General features: G+C 39.2%; 1 protein-coding gene across 1 annotated transcript; it reads right to left on the bottom strand.

Moving 5' to 3' along the window:
• Positions 1–8: 8 nt before the first annotated feature.
• On the bottom strand, positions 9–14,760 carry Polg2 (DNA polymerase gamma 2, accessory subunit). The gene is made up of 8 exons (XM_020178292.2): positions 13,598–14,760; positions 9,803–9,929; positions 9,585–9,690; positions 8,247–8,420; positions 4,298–4,438; positions 4,112–4,192; positions 2,573–2,673; positions 9–209 (listed from the first exon to the last, which is right to left on the bottom strand). The coding sequence occupies exons 1-8, from the start codon at positions 14,157–14,159 to the stop codon at positions 44–46; spliced, it is 1,458 nt and encodes a 485-aa protein (XP_020033881.2). The 5' UTR covers positions 14,160–14,760; the 3' UTR covers positions 9–43.
• Between the last annotated feature and the right edge of the window lie 2,298 nt (positions 14,761–17,058).

Below are 17,058 nucleotides of genomic sequence, written 5' to 3' on the forward strand. Positions count from 1 at the left end.
CAACCAAATCAGGAGAGAATATTTATTATACAAACACGAAAATCTATACGTTTTTAGCTGATGATATACACTTGATTAAAAAGTCCTTTAACTTGGAGATGTGCATCATCTCCTTCATTGTGGTGTCTCTACTTCTCAGATGTACTAATCCATTCTCCAGAGTGGAGTCGGTAATCAGAACCGTGAAGAGAATACTCATCTCATCATACCTGAGGAAAAAGGAGTTGAACGAAATACGTGAGCATGAATGTGAGTTACCCGACTGCATTACCAGCTTTAACTGCTCTAGAGCCCAGCCACTGTCGCTCAAACTCTACGTCAGGCCCTGAGAGATGGGTCAGAACACCCAACATTTTTGTTTCTGAATCATACTCAAAGTAAGTTTTGATCTTATTGTAATAACTGAAAAGTTCTAAAAGAAACTAAAATCTAAGAAATAAACCCTGGCCTCTCAACACATCATTTGGTGTGACATTACAGCTGAACCTCAGAGTAACCTCAGCCTTTGGAATTTGACTGTATATATAAACCATATTATATATATATATATATATTAATATATATAAACCATATTATAATACAGACCTAGCATACAACAAATGACATCAAATTCATGATTTGTTTATAGCTTAAGAACTTGCAGTTTCTAGTTCACCAATCATTGAATATATCCACACTACCTATCTGCTTACCAAGTCACTCTATCTCATTAAATATTCATTTTCTTTGTAGGAGTCCAGGAGGGACTACTTTATTTAATTAGTTATTGTCTATTTCGGGTTTTTAAAAATTAGCATATATTCATTGTATAAAGGTTTCATTGCTTATTGTCTATTTTGTCCCACTAGAATTTAAGATTCTTCACAAGACCAAGAAACTTTTGTTCACAGCTGTATCTAAGTGCATTAAGACACTTAGAAAGCCTAGACCATGTAAAGAACAAGTATAATTTGATCACGTCCACATGACTCAAAGAATTAGATTTTAGAAACTGTGAGGACTACGAAGTTGTCTACCCCTTCATTTTATATATTGTAAAACCATTAGCTGCTCTTCCCCCCAACCCCTACAATGCTGGGGATTTAACTCAGGGGCTTGGGCTCTGCTACTGAGCTATACCCCCAGTCCAATATAGGTTTTTCCTTTTTCTTTTTTTTGCCTGGAACTTGCCATCCTCCTGTCTCAGCCTCCCAAGATGGTGGGATTATAGGTGTATACTACCACACCTAGCAATTAAAATCAGAATTTAGGACTCGGGGAGTGAAGCTTAAGTGGTAGAGTATGAGGCTCTGAGTTCAACTCCCAGCACCAACCCCTCCTACTCCCCCAAATCAGCAGTTCATGAAACGGGAGATTGTTTCAATAATCCAGGCAAGGATACTGGCAACCTTAACTTGAGCAATGGCTGCAAAGACAGAGAAATGAGGAGCTAAGGTCTATCTAGGGGCAAGCTGATGGCAATTGGGGGTGGACTAGAGGTGGGGGATAATAAAGATGATACACACTGAATATCCCTTATCACAAATGGTTGACACCAGAAGTGTTTTGGATTCTGGAATAGTTTCATCTACATAATGATATATTTTGGGGAGGGACCCAGGTATGAACCCAAAATTTATTTTTATTTCACATATGCCTATACACATAGGCTGAAGGTCATTTTTTTGTGTATCTTTTTTTTTTTTTTTTTGCAGTACTGGGGTTTGAACTCAAGGTCTCACAAATGCTACTAGGCAGGCGCTTAGTCTACCACTTGATCCACTCTACTAGCCTTGTTCTGTTTTGACTGTAACCTGTCACAAGGTCAGGTATGGAATTCTCAATTGTTGGAAAATGTCAGCATTTCAGATATCTGGGTTATGGATGGTCAGCCAGCACCAGTTTTGATCTTGAACAACTGGTGACCAGAGGTGCCAATCACTGAGATGATTTGTTCTAATTGACCAGGGTACAATTCTCTTCTGCTTAGCCTTGGATGAACCACAATGCCAGCAAAGGCAGGCATTTCATTCACAGTCCTTCAGTCCTCATTCAACAAGTGCATTACATGTACCTAACTTCATCCCTGATAAACTGAGGCATACATACTTCACGACATTAAGTCTTGGAATTGCATGGAGCATGTGCTCAAATACACCTGCCGAATACTGTTCCCTGCTACTGTAATTAGTTAAGGGCATGTGGTTCTATAAAAGGGAAAGCGAGGAACTCCTCTAAATTATATGTAATATATACATGCATATATATTTAGTAAAGATTCATTTCTATTATCACAAACTAAGGAGACACATAAGCAAATGCTCTGAATAAAACTTTTCTTTTTTTGCAGCACCGGGATTTGAACTTAGGGCCTCATGCTTGCTAGGCAGGTGCTCTTACTGCTTGAACCACTCTACCAGCCCTGCTTTGTGATTTTTTTTTTTTTTTTTTTGAGATAGGATCTCAAGAACTATTTGCCCAGGGCTGGCTCTGAACCATTTGATCTCTACTCCTGAGTAGCCAGGATTACAGCTGTGAGCCACTGTCGCCCAGATGAAACACATTTTTTAATGACAAGGAAGAAAATTCTTACTTTGAATAGAGCTGTTCCAAGGAAGACTGTGCAGTCTCCAAATAACCAGGCCACACAGAAATGCCATTTTCCAGCAATTCATTAAATAGCCCTTGACAAACCTGGAGAAAATAAAAAGACTTCAAATATGAAAGAAATAATAGTAGCTACAGTGTCCTATTTTTGTAAAAATCACCTTCAAATCTCTAAAATGGACATAAAATCATTCAGTTGTGTGGGATTAATGTTTATAATTTATGTATTGTATACTTTCTAAATGCTAAATACAAAACTTCTGTTATTTTTATACCAAACAAGAATTTTTATCATCATTAACAAACCATACCAGATTCTACTAGAAAAAAAAACATTAGGTCCAAAGAGCTCTGCTAAATTAAACTCCTGGGAAAGGTGAAAATTGTGTCTTAGGGCTGTACTATCATGTCAGGAAAAGAAGGAACAATCAGGAAGGAAAAAGTCTAAGAAAACCAGCAGTGTGGCATTCCAGAAGCCAATTATGGGAAATATTTCAAGAGATTGATATTAGTGTAAAGCCGGAGACAGAAGCCTGATTCAAAACATAAAAGCAGTAACAAGTGCATAGCTCAGTGGTAGAGTACCATGCCTAGCATGCTGGAGGCTCTGGGTTCAATTCTAGCACCAATAGTAATAATAAATAACAGACATGGTAAACTTTACTGTTTTCTTAACAAGCAATGGCAAGGCAAAACTTAAAACCCCCTACACCATATGGAACTAAGGCTTGGAGCAGGCCTATCACTTTTGGGCTCTGGGTCACAGCCACTGTAGCAGCGTCCCTGGTCATTAGGTGCCTGCAGCATCATCCCACTGCCACCACCACCTTGTTACAACCAAAATTGCCCCCAGACATTACCAAATAGCCCCCAGGGGAGGAGGGTGATGGGTGGAGGAGAGGTGAACTAGGGCACTCTTTTTTGAGCCCTAGGAACTTGTGACAAGGGTGTCTGGGGCACTGCTACAACCCAGGGGAAACAAGCCATTGTCTTCTCTTTGCTGGGTTCACTATCACCCACTTTCCCAGACCTCTCACAAGAGCCAGGGAAAGCTGGGAGACACGCCAGGCCTAAATCTTTTCAGGGTCCCCACTCAGGTCCTATGGAGGTCTGAGTCCTAGAGACAGAAATGAGGACTGTTGAAGAAGTGTCAGGAAAGAGATGAAAACCAGCTCCCTGGCTTTTTGCAATAATATTTAATAATTTAGAATCAGTAGATTAGGAAAATCAAAAATTATCAATCTAAAACCTTTGCTTATATTGACAAGTATCAAATCTTAAGTTAAAAGGGAAAGATGTCATTAGATATCTACAAATGTTTTGCTTACTAAAAAATGAAAGTATGGGCATGACTTGTATTCAGTTTCTTAATTATGCTATACTTCAGCTTATCTATAATTAACCATTTATTCATAGTTCATTATTTCATTCAAACATTTTAAAAAGCAAGTAAGTCAAACTAAAACTTAAGTGGCACGCTGATGATTACAATTAAATCAACAGCATGCAGACGCATTTAGCACACCTGTCTGAGCTCAGCTGCTGGGCCTCTTCCCACATCCAAAGCAGCCTTCATAGGGGCCAAGCAAGGGTGGAGTTTCAACACCTAAGCAATGAGGGAGAGGGGGCAGGGAAGCACAATTAACATAAAGGAGGAGAAAAACCCACACTTTTCATTCTCCAAGTCTACTGTTTGCAATATCAAAGGTACCTTTCTATGGAGGTTTTTCTTCTTTGAAAAGGAATTCTCTGTGAGTTGGAAGGAATCGTAGAGGTAAGCCAGCATGCCTACGTCTAGATCCCCGTTTATTGATAAAACATAAGGAACCACATTTTTCCGCCCATCTCGGCCCTTCACAGGAAAGAACAAAATAAAGTATCATTTAGCAGAACTCTTTCTTTAAATTATGTATTTTAGACTTACGCAATCAGAAAAAAACGACAAATTCATCTTACAAAGCATCTACTCTGAGCCAGGCTTATGTGAGGCACTGGGCCCAGAGACGAGAAGGTAACCTCAGGAATTGTGGGTTCTCAGCTGGCCCACATTACACTCACATACCTGCGTTCCACTCCTAGAGAGGATGAACTAGTTCAGCTGGAGTACGATCTAGGTGTTACTATCTTTTCAATGTTTTCTAAGTGACAGCTAATATTTGGAAAAGAAACTTTTTTTTTTTTTTTACTTTTGAGACTCTCACTATGTAGCCCAGGTTGGCCTCAAACTCGCAAGCCTCCTACCTTGGGAGAGTGCTGAGATCACAGAGATGCACTAGAACGCCTGTAAAAAATAGTTTACACAGTTCTTCCTTTCTACCTTCATTCTTTTTCCCCCATTACCATTGTTCACCTGGACAATCATGAGGTTTTTTTTTTAATACGTAAAAAACAACCTAAATCTCAACTCCTCAACTACTGATTATTCATGATCAAGCACATAGTACATTATTCATCACCACAGACATGCACTGATAATATAACAGTTTTAACTTATATGATATCTAAAAGGTTAGTGAAATCTTGTCCTCCAAGGGCAGTAAGCTTTCTGGTACCTGTGATTCTATTCTGACTTTACTAACTGATGTTTTTCACACGTTTATAGAATTGACATTTAATAAGATAATCCCGAGGCACTACAAGACTCTGTGGTGCCATTTGAGCCAAAGAAAGACTAAACCATATTTAAGAATGCTTTAATGTTTCTAGTTCTTAAAAAACTGATTAAGAATGTCAACTGTTCTCAGAACACCTGATTTCTCATGCCTTTCAGAGTAAATTTCTCAATGTTAACTGTTCTTCAGACTTTAATGATCTGCTTTATTGTTTTCTAAAAATAATCTCTCCAGAAATATAGATTTTAACAGTAAAGTTAACAAAAACAAACACACAATAACATAAGAAACCTTTCAAAAAAGGACACTACATGGCAGGAATTCTACTTAATATTTTACATGTTCAACTAATGAATAATTTTGTGAACTATGGAAACAGAAGAGCAATTTCAGGGAAGAGTAAAAATTCTGCAGTAGAAAATCATTTGTGAAAATTACTCCATAAGGAATACAGTAAGAGAGTAATAGCCACTACACAAAAAATCCCTACTCACAAGGTTTTGGTGGTCTTTAACTATGAAGGTTAAACAAGTAAGATTTCATTTGAAGGGTGAATACACCAAATGATGTGTGAAGGTGGAGGAGACATGGGAAATGTTTATGAGTAAGCCTTTTATTAGTTACCTTACTCATATTTAGATATTCATCTACTTTCTACTCTTTATAGTAACTACAGATCAAGCATTCCTAATCTGAAAATCCAAAATGTTCCAAATTCAACTTTGTGAGCCCCACTGACACTAAAGTAGAAAACTCCCCACCTGACCTCATGTGATAGATCAAAGTCAAAACGTGGGTACACTAAAAATATTATATAAAATTACCTGCTGGCTATGTGAAAAAGGTGTACATGAAATATGAATGAATTTTGTGTCTAGACTTGGGTGCATCACCAAGCTATCTCACTATGTATATTTAAATATTCCAAAATCTGAAGAAATCCAAATTCAAAACATTTCTAGTCTGTCATTTCAGACAACATACTCAATCTGTACTGTGTTTTCGTTATTATAGTGTTTGAGTGGTACAGCAGTTCTACCTGTACACATGGATAAAGTCTAGGAAGACAAGGTCTCTTTAAAGGAATATTACCTGCTTTAATTTTTGAAAATTGTTTTACTTTATGAAGTAAATTAAGCTTTTTTCCTTTGTGCCAGGGTTGAGCTTTTGGTCAGCTGGCTGGTACACTTAGCCTGGGGCCAAACTTTTGATAAAATCCACTTTAAGCGAAGCAAGGAGGCCAAATATTCGGGGCCAAGCTTTCTATCCACCTTTCCTTCTCTACATTCTGGTGAGAACACTTGGTGAGGGGGGAATCTAGAGGAGAGAGTAGCATGTCCTGGATCAAGTTTTCAAGCTAGCCTCACTTCCTTCTTCCTTCTCCTAGACCAAACATCCATCCACAAGGAGGATCTAGAAGGACTGGTTTATCTGGAGCTGATCTTTGCCTAAGCTCAGTAGGAAGTTTGGTTACATACAAGAAATGAAAAATAAATTGTACACTTAAAAAAAAAACTTGGCAGTACTGGGATTTAAACTCAGGGCCTCACGCTTTCTAGGCAGGCACTTTTACCACTTGAGCTACACCACCAGCCCCAAGAAATGAAAAATAAATACACTAAAGATACAGACAGGTTTCTCACTGTCAGAAAAAAGAATATTTATTTTTGGCGGATTGATTTTGACTGGATTTGAATTGAGGGTCTTGTGCATACTAGGCATTTGAGCCTCAATCCCAACCTTGAATTATAAATTTGGAAAGAGAGAAAGCTAGGATAAACCCTGTGTCATTGTACTAAAATTTGAAGAACTAGTATGAACTCATAGATTTTAATAGACAGATACAGACATAAACATAGGTGAATGTGTATGTAAATATGTATGTAATCATATACAAAATTTCCTTGTTGCGTCCACAAGAGGGCCTAGAAGCAATGGTATCCTGTTATAAGGATACATTTTCCTTTAATTGCAATCAAGGCTCCTTAGAGAAATAGCTGCCTTCACAACTAGGTCAAGAAAACAAAAGATGATTTTGAAATAATTTGCTGTTATAGAAAGGAAGGCAGTGCTATTAGACGGAGAATGATGGTGTTATGGCAAAAGGACTGGCCAAGTCTAGGATAATTTGAGTACCAAAATAAATAACGACAGTAACAAACTGTAACCTTCTGAGAAAACTAGGAATCTGTGAGTCCATACCAATATAAAAACTAAAAAAGGGGGCAAGAGGGAAGCCTCTACCCTAAAGTATGCTGACCAACAAATCTAAAAGGAATGATAGGAATAGCAAACTAAAATACAAACAAAATCACCATTCAGCAAACTTGATAAGTAATGACTTATTTGGGCAAAAATCCTCAGTGGATACTATACCTATAAAATCAAAGTTTGGTGACAAAGAGGTTATGTAAATAGTCTTAAGGTATCTGCTCACAAAGACTTATCAATACTCTTCAGTAAATATGAAACAAATATTAGCTTTTCATTGGGGAACCCTGGCAGACATGGTCTTAACCAAATCATCAAAGTTGACCTGAGTAATACATTCACATCACGTGCCTCCAATGATGCCGAGAAGAGGACAGCAGGCTTCTGTGCTATTCCTGGCAAAAATGCATAAATCATGAGGAGGAGACAGCAGACAAATCCACACCCAGGGACATTCTACACAGCAATTAGCCTGCGTTCTTCAAAAGCGTCATGGTTATGGAAGATAGACAAAAGGAACTGTTCACTTGGAGGAAACCAGAAACATGATAACTACATGAAATACACAATCCTGGCTTGGATCCCGGACCTGTAAAGGGCATTATTGGGATGATCAATTATATTCCAAGAGTTTTGTGGAATGGAAAGTAGTAATGGGTTACTGGTAATTTCCTGACTTGGATGGTTGCACTGTGGTTGTGTGGATGTCATCTGGAGATACACAAAGAAATATTAAGGGGTCATGTGACACCATGTCTATACTTATTCTCAAATGATCCAGAGATGACCACAGAGAATCTGGGTAAAGAACACACAGAAGCTAGAGGTAAAACATACGTGTAATTTAGACACATTTCCAGGATACATGTCTAAGAGTTCTTGATCTCCTAGGTTCCACAGGGTCTCTATCGGCTCCTTTCCCCAGGGAAAACTGTAGTAAAGTTTGTTTCCTTTTCGGCCTTCTTCATCTTGACAATCACTGCTGCTGAAGTTGGACGGACTCGTGGCAAACTGGAAAAGAAAGTTTACATTGTCTTGTTAATTTATTAAACAAATGTTAACGTATCTCTAATTTCATAATTATCTCTAAGAATTAAAGTTGCCTGAGCCTTTTCATCTAGCAATGGATTAAAACCTGGCAAGTTCCAAATAAAAATTGTGAAATTTAACTAAGTGAATATACTGCCAAACATACTGGTTTTTGATTCTTAAAGACTGAGAAAAACTATTGATGCTATCTACTCTTCGAGTGGCTGATTAGTAAGAGACGTTAACCAAGAACTAAATGAGATAAAGCAAGCATCGTATGGTCAGATTCCTCCCCTTCTGTGAAGTGCGTGGTTATTTGCAAATTTTCCATTTAGCTTAGGTGACTTGAGGGGTTTTAACAAGTTGAGGAAAGGTAAAACAGCAAGACAAAAATACTTACTTCAACTCTTCTCTTTAGTGCATACTAATCATTATAAATTATAGACCCAAACATGGACAGTTTGTGGAGGCAGAAAGAAAAAGATGAAACTGTTAAGTGTGGGCAAGGGGAGCTGGCAGAGTGGCTCAGTGGTAGAGTGCCTGCCTAGTAAGTGTGAGGCCCTGAGTTCAAATAAAAAGAGTGGGCAAGGGTAAAATTCTGTACCAGTCAGGAACGCTAGGTGAGAGGTTTGAGCTCTACCTTAAACATAAATGCCATTAGCAAAGTATCTGAGCTCAAGAAATCTTTACCAGGCTCACACCTGTAATCCTAGCTACTCAGGAGGCAGAGATCAGGAGGATCACAGTTTGAAGCCAGCCTGGGCAAATAGTTTGTGAGACCCTTTCTTGAAAAAAACCCATCACAAAAAATGGCTGGTGGAGTGGCTCAAGGTGTAGGCCCTGAGTTCAAACCCCAGGATCACAAAAAGAGACAAAAATCTTTACCAAAGTAGTCCTGTTATCTGGAACAATAAAAACCATTGCAAAGAGCTTTTTATTTGTATTTACTGATTTATTATAGTGTCTCTTACAAACATAATAGGGAGGAGGTGTTAGGTTCAGGGGGAAAATGGCTAGCTAACTTGTACAAAGCCACAAACAACAACAAAAATAACACAGCTACATCAAATCAAATTTCATTTATAATATGGAAGCACTAACTCTGACACATTAATACAATTCACCTATTAGCTATTATTGTAGTACCTGTCTCCACCATAGGAGTCGATGACGCAACCAGAAATCAAGCCACTGGCTTGAAGTCCTTGCAGAAGTAAACCATACCAATGAAGCTTCAGTCTTCTCACCAATTCTTTAAATATTAAATATATCACAAAGTTAGCTTATCTGAAAATTTATAATCTATCCCAAAGTAGAAATGACTATTTCAACACAAGACCAGGTTATTTTTCACATTTTTGTACCTTTTAACACCATGAGGTATCTGCTTAGTGTCACAAACAGGATGAAAACACACTCCAATCTGAGCGAGGCCATAAGGTAGCCTCCTGTTTACCAGATCCAGGCAACTAACATAGTGCTCTAAGGCACCTGTGAAAAGACAAATCAATCATTGTACAAATATATTCCATATACCCAAAGTGTTTCTGTTAATTTTACAGACATATATCTAGCATAGTAATGTTAGGGCTAGGTGTGGTGGTACGTGTTTGTAATCCCAGCACTTGGGAGAGGTTGAGGGAAGAGGCTCTCAAGATCCAGGTCAGCCTGTGTTACACAAGAGACCCTGTCTCAAAAAACAAAATTAACATTAACACAGCAGTACAAGCAGCATGGAGCTAATATGGGTAGATCTTAATTACCACTTAGTTAGGTAGTTTCCCAACAATTAAACTTGAGGATTTTCAAATCTATAAGGAAGTTGAAAGAACAGTGTAATAGACACCTGCACACAACTGTACACCTTTCACCTACTTATCAATTAACATTTTTGCCACATATTCTTTTTTGTATTCACTCCTGAATACTTCAGCATGCATCTCCTAAAAATCATTTTCTATATACTATTTACTGTAACATAACTTAACCATAATGCCAGATAATCTAACAGGACTGGTATTTTATTTGTTCCAACTGTCACTCAAAATATCATTTTTGCTCTTCTCTAATGAAGGTTCACGTATTACATTCTGATTAGATCTCTTCAACCTCTCAATTGAGAACATTTCCCGGTTCCTTCCCCATCAACTTTGCTTCCAATGACATAGATTTTGTTTTTAAGACAGAGTCTTGCTATACATAGATAGTCCAGACTGACCTGGAAATCTCTATGTACCCCAAGCTGACATGCCTCCACCTCGCCAGTGCATGTGCCACCACACCCAGCTCAATAACATTGACTCTTGATTGGAGTCCAGGTTAGTCACAAATAATCTTATGCTTGGGATTTGTCCAATTGTTTCCTTGCGATTTAATTGCAGCTAATTATTGTTTAGTGGGAATATACTGTTGATGCATATAATGCTGTTGCATCATAACAGGAGGAACATAGTACTGCACTACTGGCAAAACCAAATTTGATTATTTTGTTAAAGTAGTAAATATCTACTGCCCAACAATATCCTGCCCCCTTCAAATCTGTCACTCAGTATTTTAGAATCTTCAAGATGATCCTTGCTTGAATCAATTATACCGGGGATTGCAAAATTGTAAGGTGGTCATTGTTCTACTCTTCCTTCTACATTTATTGTACAGTTTCTGTAAAAAATGTAAGTTTTCTCTGCCCCTTCCCCCCTACCCCCAGCTTCAGTTATTTTTTGACCAGCTCTATGAACTCTCAAATTCTTAACATGATCCACTGCCATCAATATTTGTTTTAATGTTCATTTCTTTTCGTGCCAAATTTAGCAAGTGGTAGCTCTCTTCAAGCCAGCAGCCGTGTCCCTTTGTGTCCCACTAGTCTTCAAGCAACTCTTGGCTTTCTAGCACCATTAAGTGTTCCAAACTTACCTTGTGTTTTCCCTGCCCCAGACCTGGAATCAGCCATTTCTCCATGCACTGGTTCATTTTAGAAACCAAGATCTGGGAACTAGATGTGCTCAGTGCTATGACTGTCATTGCTTCTATGCCCTTTCAATGAAGAAAGCTAGGAAATATGTATTTTTAAAATCGTGAGTTCATACTGATATAACCAGCTCATATTTAACATTACATTTTATCCTTGCTTTTATATTTTTCTTATACAGTAAAAATCTTGGTTCTAATACCATTAACCTATGTATTTGATGTGTCATTAACGTACATGAAATAGCTTCAGAATAATTCCAACATTTCTTAGAATAAATCAAGAAAAAGTTAAAATGTCTTTGTTGCTCTTTATTGCATGTAGGTACATCCACTAAATTACAGACAGTGGTGTGTGTTACTTGATTTGGGTAGACTAGGTTGTTTATAATGAAAAAGGCTGGCCCAAAAATATTTTAAAATCTGCTTAAAGATACGAAAGCTACCAAGACAGCAAGGAACTTGAGGGTCCAAAATCTGGAGAGCAGGGAAGAAATGAGAGGTAAACAACATTTAGTGCTATTTTCCAAATTCTCAAATATCAACTGAGAAGGTGAAATGCTGAGCAGCAATTCCTGATGCGTGTGGGGACTGGGAAGTACAAAAATTGTAGTTCTTGGCTCATCAAAGAGAAAAGACCTGGTAAACACCCCAAGGTCTCCTTTGGAACACTTACAGAGCTCCACTCTAGAACAGAGGTGAAGTGAAAAGATTAAAACCCAGCCTCTAATAAGCTTAGTCCCTGATTGTGTTAACAAAATAAGCCCCCATTCTTTTGCTGCCTTCCAGAGGCAAAAAGTCAGTCATCCCAGGAAGAAGAAACCACTATTTAAAGCTTCAATATATTTCTACAACTTTTTATACACAAATTCCTGAAACTATCAGAAGTCCAAATGACCAAAACTTCAAAGAAAAGTTACTTGAGTTTTTAAATATGGACTTAAAAGTGTGATTAATGACGTGTTCAAGAAAGGTGAAGAGGGCTGGGGGGGGAGTGGCTCAAGAGATTGATGATAAGATGGGGAGGAGGGCTAATGTGTAATTAGTTACAGAGGGAAGAAAATGGGCCAGTAATTGTACTTGGAGACAGAATGGCTAAGAATTTTTAAAAAGCTGTTCATAATGAAAGGTTGCATAACTGCACACATGGACAGAAGAGAGGACGGGCACTAGCAACGGGCAGAGACAAATTTGGTAACTAACCTAAAAACACTAGACAACCAGAGGATCTGGCAATTTGGTAGATTTCTAAAGGCTAGAAAAATTACATAAATAGATGCTTGAATGAATAAGACAGCTAAGTCTTATTTATTTTCTAAATCTGTACAACAGTAGTAGTGGTTTCATTTAACAGAGATAGCAAAAAAGACTGATTTGTTTTGGGATATGGTAAATGAGCAGTGATTTTAATACCTCCAAAGCAAAGCTTTCCTGGACGTTTAGGATGTTTTAATTTTCTCTATCAAAATGGCAGCATTTCACAAAGATGAGAGACCCTGAGGCAGCAAGTCTGTCTTGTGAAGAACCTCAGTGCTTTTTCAGTGTGTTATGTTGTGTTTGACTTTTAAGGTCAACAAAGCCTTACAAATTACCGTGTGTTTACTTCATAACCACCTATGGCAGCACCACCTGGGATACACAGTGAGTTCAAGGCCAGGCTGTTAGACATACATACTACTTACATACTGAGACTGTCTCAAAGGCGGGCGGGGGGCAGGGGCGGAGAAGAAAAGAAAAACCTATAAAACTAAAATTTTGTAATTGGCAAACTAAAAAATTACATAAAGGGTCAAGCAATAGGTTTTCAGGAAGGAAAATGGGCATGGGGAGGCATTTTCCTTGTGCACTAGAAAAATGAGCTCTTGATTAATTATGTGTAAAATCGAAAAGTGTGGAAGTATTTGTAAACGTTTTGGTATCGATGAACAGATGTTTCAAACACATGATTGAAACTCTTAATTCTAGAGCTGCTCAATATGGGTCGCTTCGTAAAACTGACAGCTTTATATTCCTTGAGGACAGATTCTCTAAGGAACAGCAATGATTTCATGGCCAGCGTGCTCCAAGGTAGAGCAAGATTAATATACTACTTTCTTTGCATAGGAATAAAGGGCCAGTTGCAATCCTCAAACTCGAGCGACACTGCCTTTCCATCCCAAACTTGTTTTGAAGCATGAAATCGTGAAGAACCATACCGTGAAGAAGATTCTCCCGTAGTTTCCCAGAAGTTTTTAGTAAGTTCTCAAGAAATGCTACTAGCTGGTCCTTACTCAGCTCCTTGTCTTGCAAGACTTCGCGTAGAGTTTCTGCAGAAACTAACCTGAAGGCACTGTCCCCGGGAAGCGAAGGGCCGGGTTCCTGGTGGAGGGCGTCCACCGCAAAGACCTGCTCCCTGAACACCACCACCGAGGACCACCATTCTGCCGCCAGGTTCTTCCGCAACTCTACGCCCAAAGGCCCAAAGCCGGGGTGGCACCCGCTCAGAAGAGAATCTCGGCTAAGCTGCTGCTTGGTTCCGCTAAGAAAGTGCCTTCTCTGACAGACCTCTAACAGCGCCTCGCTCCCCTCGGCAGGCTCAGGGGCTACAGTCTGCTCGCTGTCCCCAGGAAGCTCCGCGTGGGACCTCGGGCGCCCTTCCGGACAGCTACTCCTTTCCGGCAACCGCTCCGGCTGCCCTCCATCTGTTCGACCCCCAAACCCAGACAACAGACACCTGCAGACTTTATGGTAGGCTCTGATGACTGCACTACAGCGCATCTCCTTCAGGAGTTAAAGACCATAATACTCCATCAACCTCCTGATCCCAATAAACCGCCACAATGGAGCTCAGGACGCATGCGCGACGGAAGTGGACGTGCGCACGACCGGCCACGCCTCCGCAGCGCGTCACTGCGTTCTGGTCGTAGCCTCCTTGACACGCCCCGCCAGCCACGGCAGAAGCCAACCTCTAGAGCTCTTCCTTGGTAACTCGCGGTATTTCGCGTTTGGCGTCTCAAACGTAGCTCTTGCTCCCCCGCCCCCATTGTTGCCCTCTGGTTATTCCTCAGCGGTACTGATAAGGGTTCCCAACTACTTCTTACTGCTGCCCCATAGCCATCGTTCAGCATCTTCCTCCACTTTCTTGGTAACCCATTAAAGTTAGTGGTTCTTATTTAAATAACACTTCTCAGAGAAACTAAAGCAGATACCTTAAAGCAACTGAGGCCAATAGGAAAAGGGGACCAGGAACTAGAGAAAAAGTTAGATTAAAAAGAATTAACCTAGAAGGTAACACCCACGCACAGGAAATCAATGTGAGTCAATGCCCTGTATAGCTATCCTTATCTCAACCAGCAAAATCCCTTGTTCCTTCCTATTATTGCTTATACTCTCTCTACAACAAAATTAGAGATAAGGGCAAAATAGTTTCTGCTGGATATTGAGGGGGGGAGCGGGAGGGGGTGGAGTGGGTGGTAAGGGAGGGGGTGGGGGCAGGGGGGAGAAATAAACCAAGCCTTGTATGCACATATGAATAATAAAAGAAAAAAAAAATAAATAACACTTCTCAACTTTAGATGCCTACTAAAATGATAATTTGGTCCCCATTTTGAGTAAGCTTTAGTTCTTTATGATGGTTTTAACCCGTAGCAACCATCAACTCCAGATTAATGCAGTCACTCCTCCGGTGCACCTTTGGCGAGGGGCATAAAACGCGAAGGGTTTCAGGCACTTGACTCCCAGAACGCAGTCCTTACCTGCATCCCCCTGGGAACCTACTGGACGGCCAGCAAACAGCTGAGGAGCCCAGCAGCCTTATTTTCCTCATGCTGCATAAGAATTCCTAGTGTGTAAGCCAACCTCTCACCTCTGGTGCTTTATAAACCTGTTTTAAACAGATCCATGACCACACCTATGCAGGTTTGTGACCTTAAAATTGCCCAAGTACCGTAGAAATACAGTGTGTAATGGTTGAGTCCAAATTTTTTCTTCAGTACTGGGATTTGAACTCAGGACCTCATGCTTGCTAGGTAGGTGCCCTTACTGCTTGAGCCACCTTGCCAGCCAAAAGCCTGTTTCTTAATAGCTTCCCTATATGGTTATGGAAACCCTGTAAGATTAAAAATGAACAATACCTTACTCTAAACTTCCAAGAGGTAAGAGTAATTTAATAATAAAGTTAATGTATAATACATAGAATGCGTGACTGTTGGTAAGATGCTGTAGGACAGATTAAGAATTCCTCACAAGTGCATGCAATGGTTAATGAGTGCAGTCTCATCATAATTTACAAAGATGCTTGCCACTCAGGAACTCACACCAGGGAACAGGCCTCTACGCAAATAAATGAAGGAGAGAATGGGGAGAAAAAATCACATTTATTAGTTAAGACAACCACAGGCTGGACACAACACACATGCTAAAAAGTGGACTGTCTTTTAAAACTTCAAAAGTAAATAGGTATGTTTTTTCCCACAGCCCCACAATCATTTCCATAAATGTTTACAAATTAAAAGGCCCACATTAAGACATTGACAGTAAAATATGCAATAAATGCTCCAACCTATCCCAAAACCTTCTAGTTTAAAAAAAAAAATTGACTAACCATGCCATTGAAAACCACTCAGGGACTAGAGGCTGAATCAGTTTTCGATGTTAGCCCTAGAAACCACCATTCCCCTCATTCCAGCCCCCACCCCAAGCATATACTAATTTGGTTTCGGCATAAACACCAAAGCCTCAGTTTAAAAATGAGAATTTAAGTGAGGTGTCCTGAACCTCCCTTGTCCTGGGCAAAACATACACCAAACTTTCTGGGAAGACATTCAGACTTACTTCTAGCCATTACTGAAATACACTATTAGGATAGTGGGCCAAAGTTAAATCTAAAACTATCCCCTGGATCTTTCTATAGCATTGAGTTCATGTTTAACTTAATGTGAAGACCTGTACTGTATTCACTGTGCTTTTGGTTATGGCTACCTTCTGATTAACCATTAATTTTTATGAGGTTTCTTTTCCCCTTGTATTATGATTAGACCTTACAGTTTGAAGACCTCTAGAATTCCCTGAATTATTGTAGAGACATTCATGACTCCCAGGTCTAACAAGTGCGTGCCCAGGGATGTCTGTGAAGACTACAATCTGCAAATAACCTGCACGAAGGATACTGTGTAAATTGTTACTCAAACTTAGCTCTTGGACAAAATCAAGTCTTTCAGTTTTGTTCATTTTGGTAGTTCACAATGTATATAGCCAAGAGCATTAACAAAATTTTCTTGAAAAAGGTATTCAGAGCTTCAAATTATGAATTTTGCCAAAGAATAAAGGTCATCCATGTTGTTGCCTCTCTTTAATAGCTGACTACTTTCTGTCCTAAGGTTTCATTTAATCATTCTTACTTACAAAGAAAATAGGTTTATTAAAAGAACTCTGATGTTGCAAACTACTGACAAAGCTTTTATGCAATTTAGCCTAGAATTACAAACTTACCTAAGTCAATCTCCTTTAAAAATTTGCATTATCAATAGATCACTGTAAGAAGGACCTTCTGATTCCCCCATCCCAAATCAAAAAATGGAAAGCAGTCACTTGTTTTAAGATTAAAAAAAAGACCATACCATCTTAAGCAGTTTTACATGACATTATATACGTAAAATAAAGTACAATTTCCACTTAA

This window comes from Castor canadensis, chromosome 11, assembly GCF_047511655.1.
Source record: "Castor canadensis chromosome 11, mCasCan1.hap1v2, whole genome shotgun sequence".
NCBI lineage: Eukaryota > Metazoa > Chordata > Mammalia > Rodentia > Castoridae > Castor > Castor canadensis.